At 45.4% G+C, this 15,530-nt stretch overlaps 1 protein-coding gene across 1 annotated transcript; it reads right to left on the reverse strand.

The window, feature by feature from the left end:
* Positions 1-2,245: 2,245 nt before the first annotated feature.
* wnt11 (wingless-type MMTV integration site family, member 11) lies at positions 2,246-12,516 on the reverse strand. Its single transcript, XM_086160483.1, has 6 exons — positions 12,245-12,516; positions 10,516-10,713; positions 9,493-9,737; positions 7,379-7,656; positions 7,000-7,292; positions 2,246-3,227 (listed from the first exon to the last, which is right to left on the reverse strand). The coding sequence occupies exons 2-6, from the start codon at positions 10,596-10,598 to the stop codon at positions 3,053-3,055; spliced, it is 1,074 nt and encodes a 357-aa protein (XP_086016609.1). The 5' UTR covers positions 10,599-10,713; positions 12,245-12,516; the 3' UTR covers positions 2,246-3,052.
* Positions 12,517-15,530: the final 3,014 nt, after the last annotated feature.

Consider the following 15,530-nt stretch of genomic DNA (forward strand, 5'->3'; position numbering starts at 1 on the left):
GAGGTAGCGAGGTAGCAAGGTAGCAAGGTAGCAAGGTAGCGAGGTAGCGAGGTAGCGAGATAGCAAGGTTGCTAGGTAGCAAGGTAGCGAGGTAGCGAGGTAGCAAGGCGGGGAGGTAGCAAGGTAGCGAGGTGGCGAGGTAGCGAGGAAGCGAGGTAGCAAGGTGGCAAGGTAGCAAGGTAGCAAGGTAGCGAGGCGGCGAGGCTCGCTTGGTGACGCTGCAGTGCAGCCAGATGTTGATTGGATTCCCACTGGGTTCCTTCCTGTGTGGAACCTCCATGTTCTCCATGTCTGCGAGGGGTTCCTCAGGGTTCTCCGGGTTCCTCCCACAGTCCAAACACATGCAGGAGGTTCACTGGAGACCCATCATTGTCCAGACATGTGAATGAGAGGGTGAATGGTTGAGTGTCTGCAGGTGACATATGAATGGGTGAATATATGTATGTTTATATACGACGTTGTGTGAAAGAGTGAATGTTGTCTCTCGTTGGTGTGAATGACACAGTGGCTGGTTGTATATATTTATAAAACATGTGAATGAGTAAGTGAATGGTTGTTTCTATAGGATGTCTGAATGGTTGTATACTGTATATCTTTATAACGTGTGAATGAGTGAATGTCTGCATGTCTCTATATGAAGTGCAAATGAGAGGGTGAACGATCATCTGCCTCGATACAATATGCTTATGAAAGAGTGAATGGTTTTATGTTTCGTGAATGAGGGGGTGAACGTTGTATGCTTCTATATAACGTGAATGAGGAGGCGAACGTAGTGTCCTTATAATGTGAATGAGGGGGTGAACGTTTTTTGCCTCTTAATGGCATGTGAATGAGGGGGCAAATGTATGCTTCTGTATAATGTGAGGGGGCAAACGTTGTATACTTATAACATGTGAATGAGGGAGGTGAACATTGTATGCTTCTATATGACATGTGAATGAGGGGGCGAACGTTGTATGCTTCTATGTAATGTGAATGAGGGGGCGAACGTTGTATGCTTTTATATAATGTGAATGAGGGGGCGAACGTTGTATGCTTCTATATGACATGTGAATGAGGGGGCAAACGTTGTATGCTTCTATACGACATGTGAATAAGGGGGCGAACTTTGTATGCTTCTACATGACATGTGAAAAAGGGGGCCAATGTTGTATGCTTCTACATGACATGTGAAAGAGGGGGCGAACGTTGTATGCTTCTATATGACGTGAAAGAGGGGGCGAACGTTGTATGCTTCTATATGACATGTGAACGAGGGGGCAAACGTTGTATGCTTCTATACGACATGTGAATAAGGGGGCGAACTTTGTATGCTTCTACATGACATGTGAAAGAGGGGGCGAACGTTGTATGCTTCTATGTAATGTGAATGAGGGGGCGAACGTTTTACGCTTATAGCATGTGAATGAGGTGGCGAATGTTGCATGTCTATATGTGCCTCTGTGATAGGCTAGTCCAGGGTGAACTCCACTTTTGGTCCAATGACAGCTGGGGAAAGGCTCTGCCCCCCCCCCCCATGACCTTGAGTAGAATAGCAGCATAGAGAATGAATGACTGAATGATGCATTGCCGTTGTCGGACCATAACTGTGGCTGCATGCAGAAGATCATGCCGTTGTCTTGTCTGATCCGAGGCAGCGACACGTCATCCTCCGAGCGGCGCTCTGTCACGGCTCAGGAATGCCCCGCCACTGCTCATTCCACCTTCACAGCAGCGGCTCTGGGGGGGGTTTGGCCGCCGCCAGGCCATAAAATGATAAAGTGAAAATTTACGCTTACGGGAAAACCCTTCCATCCCTCAATATTTTCCCCAAGTCCCGGTTTGGGACTCTTCTTTAAAGCATTCGCCTCCATCCGAGCTCACATTACCGCCCGTCATATCGCAGCGACCCCGGATTCACCCATTCACTCGTGCAACGTTGGCTAAAGAGACGCCATTCAAGGCGCGGAGGTGCACTGAGGAGGCAAAAAAGAAAAACAGAAAATCCAGTTGCGTCTCCTGAACGCGACAGGATGCAGATGTTGTTGCAGATGTTTGATTTTTGGACCAAACGGCAGCTTATTTCCCTGCTCGGAAATCCTTCACGAGAAAATTACTAGATGTTTAACCTCTTAAATACCGATCTCTTACCGAACTGTTACGTTGAGCTGCATGTTAGCGAAGATGAACGGAGAACGTCCGGGTAAAGATGCTCGCCGGGGGCTTTTCAAGTATTTTATAAATATTTCTTTTCTTTATTTCAGTATACAAAATAAAGAGTATGTACATCCACGCGGGAGTGGTTTACAAAAAAAAAAAAAAAAAAATCCGTTTCATATGCTCTGAAAATAGAATATAATTTGAGGCGCAGAGAAAGACCACACCGTTCCCGCGAGCCCCCCCCCCTCCTCCGTCCACCCGCCGGGTGGTCGTAGATCCCACGCAGGACGCGTGGAGAGAGTCCACAGCTCCGACCACCATCGGAAAGTCCTCCAAGTTCCCTTTGTGTTCCCTTTCCCTCCGTCCTCGGGGAGGGCTGGTGGTGTTCGGGAGGCCTTGTACCTTAAAGTAGCACATGGTTCCATCAGAACCCTTCCATCTCCACCTGGAAGCCCACACAAGTCCATCCGGAGGAGACCAGACCGTCCTTCTCCTCTGACGTAAAATCCGATATTTTTTTGTTTTTATTAAAGATACCATAAGATAGACTTTTCAGTTTCCCCGTTGTCGGGAGTTGGTGGTCGTTTTTTTTTTTAAAAAAAAAAAAAAAAAAAAGGAAAAGAGAGCCCAGGAGGACGGCGGTCTTTGCACAAACATGTCGCCCCTCCAACCCCTGGTCCAGGTTTGTGATGCAAAAACAAAAAAAAAAAAAAAAAAGCAGAGACACCCCAGTTCTGGAGACTGGACACTAAAAGGATACTGAGACGGTAGCGAGCCGCCCAGCGCGGGGATACACAATGCTAAAGCTGGAGAGGACGCCATCTCGGCTCTGCGGCGCTCGGGTTCAGGCGTGGTTTCCTGCGGCCGGTCCGGGGGGGGGGGGGGGTCGGGAGGAGGGGGACGGGGCGGCGGATCATTTGCAGACGTATCTTTCCACGATGCGCTCGCACTTCTTGCAGGTGACGTAGCAGCACCAGTGGTACTTGCAGTGGCAGCGCTCCACCAGCTTCTCCGTGTAGGGGTTGTAGCCGCGGCCGCAGCACATCAGGTCGCAGCTGTCGCTGCCCAGCGACGTCTTGTTGCACTGCCTGCCAATCGGACGGACACATTTTTAGCACACGGGGAAAAACAAAAAGTGTACTTTTTTTTTTTTTTTCCCAGGATAATTACCACGCCTTCCAGCTTGGAGCAATTACGTTTACGGCTTCTTTCTAACGACGTCGTCCCGTGACGCGCCCACAACGGCCCTCTAAATGCGCCCGGCTGACCGGCGCGCCTTCGCCGCCTTCTTTTTTGGAGGCTTCCGAAGCCCGAGGGGGTCCGGGATGGGCCGGGAAGCCCCACGCCCCCCGACGCCATAAATCGCACCCCGACACGCGGAGCTGCCCCCTCTCTTTAGCTGGCCTTTTACGCATTATTGCCTGTTTTATGACGGCGGCGTGTTAATGACCAGTGTCGTGAGCTAATGGCTCTGGAGGAGGAGGAGGAGGGATGGAGTCGTGAAGAGTGTGAGGAGGCTTCAGTCTATCAGGTGGAAGGTGGACCTTTTTTTTTCTTTTTTTTTTTTTTTGGCAAGATGGCGGGCGGGAGGACGCTGGCGCGTTTGGCTGCCGCTTCCCGCTCTCCAACCAATCAACCAAACCAAAGACAAAGGCTCACCTGGACAATCTCCAGCAAGCTACCAAACTAGCTTGCCGACCTGAGCAGCCTGGCTGGCTGGCTAGCTAGCTAGCCGGCTAGCCTCTCAAAACTCCAGATCCCGACGGCGACCTGAGCAGGCAGGCTAGCTGGCTAGCTAGCCGACTAGCCTCTCGAAACTCCGGATCCCGATGGCGCCTAGCAAGACGGTATTTCCATCGGCCGAAATCTTCTCGCTCCTCCTGCTCCACCATCTCTCCCTCCACCAAAAATCCATCTCCGACATCCAGCTCCAGCACTTGCCTCCTCACAGCAGCACGACACTCAGCTGCACACCGACGAAGCTCCTCCAGCTCGTCCCTGGACTGGCGCTCATCACCACACTCTGCAATTATGGACTTCTTCCCAATAATTCTGTGTATGTTCTGTTCCTTCTGTTTTTTTACTTGTGAAGCGTCTTTGAGTGTCATGAAAAGCGCTATAAAAATCCCATGTATTATCATTATTATTATTAAAGGAACGGAAATCTGTTATTTATCACATTTATTCATTTTCTGCACCGCTAATCCTGCTGTTATAGGGGGGGCGGAGCCTATCTCAGATGTGATTGACCGAGAGGCGGGGTTCACCAGGGTGCCGTCATAGGGCCGCTTATGAAGACGTACGACCATTCACGCATCACGAACCCGTCGTCGCCGATGACGAGCGCCGAAAGCTCCCGCGGCGTCACCAAGCCCTTCTGCGATGAACCCGGAGCTTCATGTCCTCGTCGACATCAGTATCTATTTCCAAAACCGAACCTGAATAAAAGCGGCGTCTGTATTTTCCACATATTTCTGACGGAAACCAGAAATTGCGTTCCTCCCCGAAATGGACGCTTCTCCAGGCGTGTCCAAAAAAATGGACGAAGCCTCTCGGACGAAGGGTGAAACATGGAGATATTCAAGTCCAGTTGCCAAAACAAGATTTAGACAAGAAGACCTGGATGAGTAAGAACCTCCGCAGACATTGCTGTCGGCGGATAAGTGCCCTCCGGCGCTCGCACCGGTTTATTTTCGGCTAAAAGAAGGCGCCGGTTCCGAGCCGGACGGTTCAACGTTGCTGCTTAACCGCTAGCAGCTGCTGCTGAAATGACACCGAGCATCACCACCCCCTCCTTCTAGATCGCGCCATCAGACTCGGGTCTCGTGAACGGCTGAACGGCTCGACCCTGGGAACGCTGACGGGGGCCGACGGGGGGTCAGCGCGAGTGTAACGGCTGATAAAAGCCCTCCTCCGGCGGCCACCGGCGAGCCGGGCGGCGGCGGCGAGGTGAGCCAAAGCAACAATTACGGCCACGTGATGGAACGAGAATCCCTTTTGATAGGATCGGTCTAGACACGGCGGAGGGAGGCCGCGGGTGGAAGGGTCTCACGGTCGCGGCGGTATCGCAAAACGGGACACATGAGTGTGTCTGACATGACGCATGTCGGTTTATCTGAGCGGAAACCGCGGTGAAGCGATACGGCGGCCGTATGAAGCGTGACGCTCGCCGACGACACGCCCCTCGCACGTGAAAATGGAGAAAAAAATCCGGCCGGTCGTGGAAACGGAGGGCGGCGAGCGACGTGGCGTGAGATAGAACCCGCTCTCTCTGCAGCTCATGTTGGAAATGTGGAAAATTCAATAAGCCTACATGATGGAGCTGCATATTTGTGCCTTTGTTACTGGTTAGCCACAGGCGCGGGGGGGCGCGGGTCGATCCTCCATCCTGTTTGTCGGAGGAATGTTTAGAAAAAAATCGCTTTCGGCGCACAAGGGACGCCGTCGTGTCACTCATCGACATTGTGCGAAGAAAAGGGTTCTCGTGTTTGTTGCTGAAAGTCTAAATAAACCTCAAGGGACTTTTTACACGCTCGGATCTCCGACGAGCGTCGGATTCGTTAAGGTGATTTTCCTTTCTCCAGACACCGGCTCGCAGACCGAAAACAGAAAAAATTAAATAGTAACGTATTAAACGACGAGCGCGTCACTTTTGTTTTTGACGTTTCTCGAGCTTTTTAAGGAACGAGAAGGTTTTTCTGGCGCATTCAGACAAGAACTGGACCTCCAGTTTTGGATCTTCTTGGATCTGCTTGTTGATCGGTGGAACTCATAAGCCGCGCCGATTAGCAGATACTTTTAGCCGACTGCCGTTGTTTAAAAGTAAGTTTTCTCGCAACAAAACGGACAGAACCAACGGAAACGGAGCGCAAAATTCTTCTGGCCTCCCGATTGGAGAGGAGTTTGCAGGGCTCGCAGAAGAACATCTCCGTTTTGGGCCAGAACAAGCGCGGAGTTAGCTCGTAGCAAACGGGTTAAAAACACTTCTGATAGTCCAGGGTTATTCTTCTGCAAACAGCGCGGTACCTTCCACCTCGCGGTGTCCACGTCTTCCTCTTCTCCTGCTCAGGTGGTTTGTTTTTAAGTGTGGGGCTTTAAGTTCGCTCACTAATCCCTACCGTGGTGAGGGTTAAAACTTGAAGAAGTTCCCCTGGAGGAGGCTAGTCCCTGGAACAAATTCCAGCCGGACACGTCTTAGAGCTTTATTTGTCCGAAAGCAGCTCTCGCTTGTGTACTTCTATCTGAAGTGCTGTCCGGTGGGATCCCTGAGCGACTCTCACGGCGGCACCGGATCAACTTAACCTTTATCTCTGGCGGGGAACCTTTAAATGGTCCCGAAGCTGCTTGCGGGCCCAGCCGCCACCCCCCCGCCGCCGGTCCATATCAGCGCGACTTCTCTCCGGACCGAGAATAAGTGCATTAGTCAGTGTGGCAGATAGAGGCTCAAGGACTCCGGTCGCGGTGGCCTTTTTGGGCGACACTTGCTGGGACCCACCGCCTGTTATCAGGCCGCCGGCTAAATAAACAGCACCACTTCACCAGAGTCGACATCGGCCGCGATGGCTTGTAACACTCTTCTTCGGTCCGAGTTAGGGGAACGAATGAACGAGGCCGGGAAGATATCGAACTCGGGTATCTTTAAAAAGCAAGTCCTTGGACTCAAATCGCGGGTCGCTAACGTCGCGACCGACGTCCGACCAAATGCAAGCATCCCGAGTCGAAGGATACAACTTTGGGCAAAAGCAACCGTGGCGGTCTTTAGCCGCTTTCTCCTTCAGCCACAAGGTGACTACGCGGGTGTGCTAGCCGGAGGGATACCGCTATTTCACCCAACTCCTTCTCCGAGCCAGAAGGTCTCACCTGTCCTGAGTCCCGACGGATCCCTGCTTGTCGTTCTTGGTGCAGAAGTCCGGGGAGCTCTGCAGGTAGACCAGCTCGTTCTCCCTCACCGGCCTGATGTCGATGTCCTTGGGCACCAGCTGCTTGCGCGTCCCCATGGGCCGGTGAACCACCTTGGTGGCCGAGAGGTACTTGGTCTTCAGGTCCATGGCGATGTCCCTCAGGTCCTGCAGGCCTCGCCAGCAGGTCCTGATGGAGCAGGAGCCGGAGACGCCGTGACACTTGCACTTCATCACCAGCGCGTCTCTGAGTACCTGGACATCAGGGGAAACCGTGGTGAGACATCTCCGGCTCGTCTTCAGGGGCGCAAAGATGACACCTTCGCCGGTCTACCGCTTACTTGTCTCCCGACTTCGCTGTTGTGCAGATGCATCAGCTTGTTGGCGTGCGAACCGGCGCGCTTCATCTTCATGGGGGCGTCCGAGAACTTGGACCCCATGAGCAAACCGTAGTGCAGGTTGTCGGCGCAGCCGCCCCAGCGGTAGCCCGGCTCGGGGATCTCGGCGGGGATCGGCCCACAGGAGCACAGGCGCAGGTCGCCCGACGTGCACGCTCGGGCGATGGTGTGGCTGATGGTGGCGGCGGACAGCGCGTACACAAAGGCGGACTCCCTCGTTCCTGAGCAACCCCACGAGAAAACATGGATGTTAATCGCAGAAGGATTCATTCATTCATTCATTCGTCGTCGGCAACGCTTGTCCTGACATCAGGGTCTTGAGGGGGCTGGAGCCATACAACTGTTAGCCCTCTCATTCACATGTCATATAGATGTTACAGCATTCACCCTCTCATTCACGTCATATAGATGTTACAGCATTCACCCTCTCATTCACGTGTCATATACAGACGTAACTATTCACTCTGTCATTCACACATTATGTACATACAACCATTCACCCCCTCATTCGCACGTCCTACACACTTCACCGGTCACTCTGTCATTCACATGTCCTATAGAGACACACAATCATTCACTCTCTCGTCGCGTCATATTGTCTCACATATTTCACCCTCTCATTCACATATAGACATGACACCATTCATTCACTCATTCACACACCGTATAGAGACATATAGCCATTTGCTCTTTCGTTCGTTGTTTAGACATGACACCATTTATTCACACATATAGAGACGTACAACCATTCACCCTCTCATTCACATGTCGTATGGACATCACTATTCACTCTGTCATTCACATGTCCGACAGAGACATACAACCATTCACCCTCTCATTCATCATATTGACATTAAACCATTCACCCTCTCATTCACACACCCTAAAGAGACATATAGCCATTAGCTCTTTTGTTCCTTGTATAGTAATGACACCGTTCATTCACTCATTCACACATATAGACGTACAACCATTCACCCTCTCATTCACACGTCCTATAGAGACATATAGCATTAGCTCTTTCGTTCGTTGTATAGACATTACACCGTTCTCTCGCTCATTCACACGTAGAGACATACAACCATTCCCCATCTTATTCCCATGTCATATAGTCTTGCAAAATTCACCCTCTCATTCACGAGCCATATCGATAATCAATCTTTCACTCTCTCATTCACACGTATGGAGACGTACAACCATTCACCCTCTCACTCGTATGTCACGGACATCTAATTATTCACTCTTTCACTTAAACATCATGTACATGCGACCATTCACCCTCTCATTCACACATCTGGACAACTTAGAGCCACCATGAACGTCCTGCATGTGTTTGGACAGTGGGAGGAACCCTGAGAACCCTGAGGAACCCCACGCAGACGTGGAGAACATGGAGGCTCCAACTGTTGACCTTCTCGCTATTAGCGGTAGGCGCTAACGTCAGCGCCGCTTATCTCACGCTACGTCCAGAAGCTTTTCTTCACGAGGCTGAATCATGTTGGGGACTTCCTGGACTTGCATGTTTGCCCGGTGTGATCATCTCCTCCCATCATCCGAGGCTCTGAGATCTCCGTGGAAACGGCGCGATCGTGACTAACTTTCCTTTGATTTCTCGCCACAGGTGTTTAGCAGAGTTTTTCCACTAACAGATCTAAAACAGCAAAAAGGAACCACGACGAATGAAAACATCCGAGGGGCTTCTCGTCTCCTGCGTCTTGTTTTTGTTTTCCGTCTGCGACGATGGCGAATCTATCGGTTCCGGTCCATCAGCGGCTCCGGCGGCAAAACATGGAACGCGTTAAAGGCGTGACCAAAGACACGGGAAAGGGTTTTTTTTTTTTTTTTTTTTTGGGGGCTGGGGGCGAATGGGCAGCGGCCCGCGGCACGATAATCACTCCGGCGGCCGCCTTTGAACGTCGGGAACGTACAAATCAATCCATTGTGACGTCTCGCCGCGAACACACCTGAATGGAGCTTTTCACGGCGGCGCCGGCGGATGTTTACGAAAACGGCCGAGCGTGACGATAAATATTAATGAGACGGCGTGGTTTTCGTACCTCGGTCGAGGTCCGGCCGGTACTTGGCGGCGTCGGCGGGGATGTCTATGGAGGAGCAGTTCCAGCGCATGTCGGCGAAGGCCTTCTGACACGTCTTCTTGACCTCGCGGGCGGCCTGGATGATGGTCTGCATGAGCTCCAGGTTGCTGCGGCACAGCTGCGCCTGCGACGACACCAGGCCGGGCAGCAGCTTGCAGTGCTGCGTCTGGTTGATGTGCGCCGACGCCGGCGTGTGCGACAGCGCTCTGCGAAAACAAACCGGAAAATGATCGCGGAAATCTTCTCGTCGATGTCAATTCCCGGATTTCCACGACCCGGATGAGCGAGAAGCTCCGCAAACACGCTAAAAACAAAACCGGGGCCGGAACGGGACGTGTTCCCGTCACCGCGGTAACGAGCGGTTTCACGTGTTGCGAAACAAAGAACGTCCATTTTGCGCATTTGCATTTCTTCCCCCTCGGCACATTTCCAGGCTCGCCGTCGCACAAACATTGAGAGGAGGAGGAGGAAGAAGATGGCGCTCCCCGTCGCCGTCCTCCTGACCGAGGAACGGGAAATATGGAAGCAATAATCTTTGCTCTTGTGGACGCTCGGCGGACGTTATTTGAAGATAAAGCTTCACCGGGAGGTTCAGACCGTCGTGGTTCGACGTTATCGATCCGAGTGTGTGTTCGGTTTTTCCAATCTCAGCCACGTCGAGAGCGAAAAAGTGAAAAAAGTCCAAATTAAAGACTTAAAAATTCAAAACCAAAAAAAATGACTTCTCCGTCTCCCTTGCTTTCATATCTCTGTTTACCCATTTTAATGTGTGTGTGTGTGTGTGTGTGTGTGTGTGTGTGTGTGTGTGTGAGGGTCCGTCCGATCTGCGACCTTGGAAACCGAAACCACGGCGTCTCCTTGAAGTTAATAAAGAGGTTTCCGTTCATAACCTGCCAGCTAATCCACCGTCTCCGTCGCGGGCCACACACACACACACACACACACACACACACACACACACACACCGGGGTCCCGGATACTCACAACCACTTGATGCCGGAGCAGAGCTGGGACAGCAGCAGGGCGGTGAGCACTCCGAGCGGCAGGGCGTGGGAGCAGCTCCTCATGTTTGGACCGTGTCGGGCTGGAAAGGCTAAGAAACGAAGGAGCTGCTGGGCTTCGGGGCTCCCGCTCAGAGCTCGGGTGTCATGGCAACGCCACCCCGGCACGCCGCCAGCAAGTCTGCCGCCAAAACGGAAATCAGAAAAGTTCAGAAATCAGAAAAGTTAACCCGAGAAGGAGGACGGGAGGGGGTGCATCGGTAAATACAGCCTCTTTGATCCATCCTGGTTATAACGCGTTAAAAGAATGCTAACGAGAGGCCTTCGGGTTCTAAAAGGGAGGCCCTTTGTTGTTGTTGTTTTTTTGTTTTTTTTTTGTTTGTTGTGCGTGAAAACACCGCAGATGCAGGACGGAGATATCCACGCACATGCAGGCGCTTCGTGACGACTCCTGCTTAGAGATGGTTTTATTCATTCCTCCAATATCTCGACGCGGCAAGGGGAAGTCAAACGAATTTAAATGCAAAAATGTCAATTGAAATGCAATGATGTGAATTTAAAGGCAATAACGAAAATTTAAATGTGATCGTGGAAATTTAAATGCAATAATGTCAAGTTAAATTTAAAGAAAAAAACACAATGGGGGGAAAAAAAAACACAGAAAGTGTTTACAGTTTGGCTAAATGATGAAAATTCAATTATTATCAGATTTATAATTTTAAACTGAAATTAAATCATAGCTTTTGTTTTAATTCGTTTCAGTCTGATGGTTTTTGGAGCTCACTTTGAGTTTGCAGCCGCAGCGTTTCTTACGTTCCTGCAGGTTTATGTTTATTTTATATTATTTTATTTTTTTAATGAGGGGGGGGGCACACCTTGCAAACCTTTAGTCGTGCGCGCAGCCGCCGTGGACGCGCTTTCCTTGCGAGATGTTATTTTACAGGTCGCCGTGTTTGCACGGATATATTTATTCTGGGATGCAAAGCGAAGGGGGGGATTTTTAAAAAAAAATGGCACGTGAGGAATTCGAGGTGCGCGAGCCGCCGATCGAAGCGTCCCTTTGATGTGCGCGCGTGAAGTGCACGGCGACTGCGAGCCTTTGATTCGCCCGAAACGCGGCGGTTCGTCTGGAAATAACGTCTTTTTTTCATTTTCTTTCCATAATTTGACCCTAACAAAATAAACAAAATGAATCTTTTACAATTTTTTTTTTAGTTTAATTCTACGTTATTTTTTCCGAAAAAAAAAATCATTAAAAAAAAAAACTGAAATATTACATATCCGCATGACCGCGGCCTTAAGCGAAATAATCCAAACTTAATTTGAAAAAATAAATAGAAATAAAATAAAATAAAAGCATGGTAAAGTTTCTTAATTTCCAAACAACAATCAGATTAGATTTTATCCTTAATATAATTTAACGGCGCTTCTCTTTCCTCCCGTTCGAGACGGACAAAGGAATTTCACGTCGTATTCTTTCTTCTTACCGGAGGAAGAAAGGGGAGGGGGTTCACACACACACACACACACACACACACACACCACCACCACCAAATATGCGGAATGTAAACATATAAAACGCGATAAGCGCAAATATTTATCTCCTAATATTTACACTGCAGCTCCGCCGTAGAGGAGGAGAAAAGGTCGCAGTATTTTTGTTGTTTTTTCCCCCATTTTTAAACTTTTCCTCCGAATAAGTTGCAGCTCACCTTCGTCTCGGCGCTCGTCCGTCAATAAAAAAAGGTCAAGAAAAAATATAAAATGTAAAAAAGGATGTGTGTGTGTGTGTGTGTGTGTGTCCTTCCAGCGGGGTGTGTGTTGAGCGTCAGCCGGACGCGTCGGTAAAATCCAGCGTGGGTTTGTGGAATAGCTCCGCGCAGGTACGCATGGTGTGTGTGTGAGAGTGTGTGTGTATGTGTGTGAAAGTGTGTGTGTGTGTGTGTGAGTGTGTGTGTGTATGTGTGTGTATGTGAAAGCCGCGGCGGTCCGGTGCAGTGAGCTCGCGCTCCGTGGCGAGGCTTTAAAGTACCTCTGGCCCCGCTTTGATCTCGCCGCTGACGTCAGAGTCTGATTAGCATAAGAAAGCGCGTGCGCCGCCGGGCCAATCCGGAGCGCGACTCCGCGCCTGACCTCCTCCCCCTCCCGTGGGGGAAAAAAAAGAACTACAAAACTACAATTCCCATCAGCCACTGCGCGTGACAGCTGGCGAGGACCGTAACGGCGAGTCCGCGTTCAAAAAGAAAATAAAAGAAACAATGAATTATTTATAATGTTTTTTTTCTTTTTTGATTGTGTTCCTAAAACGCAAAAATTATATAAGTTTGAAAAAGCAGTGGGTACATCTAAGCAATATGTTTATGCCTTTTTTCTTTCTTTGTTTTGATTGGTTGTCCGAAAACGGTAAATAAAAAGAAAAGGTAAAATAAAATATCGTAGATAAATACTTTTCTTTCTTTTTAATAGTTTTCCAAAAATGCAAAATAGAATGAAATAAAATATAAAAAGGTAGTGGCAATAGGTGGACAACATTTTTTTAATACTTTTTTCTTTTTCATCTGGTTTTCCAAAAACACTGAATAACATAAAATTGAAAAAATTAAAATAAAGTAAAATAATATCAAATTTCGAAAATCAGCAGCAACATCTAGGCATTTTTTTTTACTCTTTCTTTCTTTTATGAATGGCATTTTCCAAAACTAAAAAAGTAAATAAAGTAAAATAAAATATCATTTACATATAATTTTCTGTCTTTTTAATGGTTTTCCGAAAATTGAAAATTTTTGAAATTTAAAAAAGAAGTGGCAATTGTTGGGCAAGATTTTTTAATACTTTTTTCTTTTTCAAATGGTTTCAAATAAGAATAAATTGAATTAAATTAAATAAGATAAAATAAAATAAAATGAAATGAAATGAAATAAAATACAATAAAATTTAAAAAAGCAGCAGCAACAGCTAGTGATATTTTTCTGTCTTTTTTGGAATGCGTATGCTAAATAAAAAAAGTAAATTCTTAATTCTTAATTCTTTTTTCTTTTTCATATGGTTTCCAAAAACACTGGATAAGATAAAATTGGATAAAATAAAATTGGATAAAATAAAATTGGATAAAATAAAATAAAATAAAATAAAATACAATAAAATAAAATAAAATAAATTAAAATTTAAAAGTCCAGCAGCAACAGCTAGGCAACTTTTTTAAACTTTTTTCTTTCTCTTTTGAATAGCGATTTCCAAAAATGCTAAATACAAAAAGGAAATAAAGTAAAATAAAATACCCTTTATGTATAATTTTCTGTCTTTTTAATGGTTTTCCGAAAATGCAAATTAAAAGAAAAAAAAAATTGTAAAGTATTCGCAATAAGAAGGCAAGATTTTTTCAATACTTTTTTCTTTTTTATTTGCTTTTCCGAAAACACTGAATAAGATAAAACAAGATGAAATTTAAAAAAGCGGCAACAGATAGGACATTTTATAAACTTTTTTCTACCTTTTTTGAATAGCGTTTTCCAAAAATGCTAAATAAAAAAACGCTAAATAAATAAAAAATTTATATCATTTTACAAATATTTTTCTGTCTGTTTAGAAGTTTTCCAAAATACTAAATAAAATACAATACAATAAAATTTAAAAAGTAGTGGCAATAGGTAGGCAAAATTTTTTTCAATAAGTTTCTTTTGCATATGGCTTTGGAAAAACACTGAATAAAATAAAATAAAATAAAATAAAATAAAATAAAATAAAATAAAATAAAATAAAATAAAATTTAAAAAAGCAACAGTAACAGATAGGAATTTTTTTTAATCTTTTTTCTTTCTTTTTTGAATAGTGTTTTCCAAAAATGCTTAATAAAAAAAAAATTAAAAAAAGTAAAAAATATTTCATTTTACAAATAATTTTCTGTCTATTTCATGGTTTTCCAATATATAAAATGAAATAAAATAAAATTGAAAAAAGGTGTGGCAATAGTTAGGTATTATTTTTTGAACATTCTTTTGTTTTTTTATATGGTTTTCCAAAAACACTGAATGAAATAAAATAAATTAAAAATAAATAAAATAAAATAAAATTAAATTCAAAAAAGCAGCAGCAACATATAGGCAAGTTTTTTAAATCTTTTTCCTTTCTTTTTTTGAACAGCATTTTACAAAAATGCCAAATAAAAAAGTAAATAAAATAAAATAAAAAATAATGTACAAATAATTTTCTGTCTTTTCAATGGTTTTTCCAAAAATGCAAAAGTAAAGAAAATAGAGAATTTTTTTTCAAGTAATGGCAATAGGTAGGCAATATGTTTTTAATTCTTTTTTCTTTTTTATATGGTTTTCTGAAAAGATTTTTTAATGCTTTTTTTCCCCTTTTTAAAAGTGTTTCCAAAAATGCTCCATAAAATAAAATAAAATAAAATAAAATAAAATAAAATAAAATAAAATAAAATAGAATAGAATAAAATTAAATTAAATTAAATTAAATTAAATTAAATAAGATTAAATAAAATGAAATATAAAAAGATCAGCAAAGATAAAATGAGTTGGCATTTCAAAAGCAGTGCCAAGAAACAGGCCCCATTTTTTATTCTTTCTTTTTTCTTTCGTCTTTCTTTCGTCTTTCTTTCGTCTTTCTTTCTTCACATAAAATAAAATACCATGAAAATAAAGAAAAATCAGTTCTGAAAATCAGGCAACTTTTTTTCCTTCATATTTTTCTTTTTCATGTTTTTACAAGAACCTTAATAAAACAAAATAAAATAGAATTTCAATAAGCAGCACTGACAACCAGGCAAGGTTTTATGATTGTTGTTGTTTTTGTTTTGTTCTGTTTTCAAAAAAAAAAAATCAACCAAAGCAGTGCAGAGAACCCGGCAAGATTTTTTTTTTCTTTTCTTTTTTCCTTTTATATGATTTTCCAAAAACCACAAAAAAGAAATAGATAAAATATGATTTCAAAATAGCAACACCTCAAACCAGACAAATCTTTCTCCTTTTTCGTGGGTATCCA

The sequence above is a fragment of the Fistularia commersonii genome, chromosome 15 (assembly GCF_037954325.1).
Source record: "Fistularia commersonii isolate RoL2024-O1a breed Wild chromosome 15, RoL_Fcom_v1.0, whole genome shotgun sequence".
NCBI lineage: Eukaryota > Metazoa > Chordata > Actinopteri > Syngnathiformes > Fistulariidae > Fistularia > Fistularia commersonii.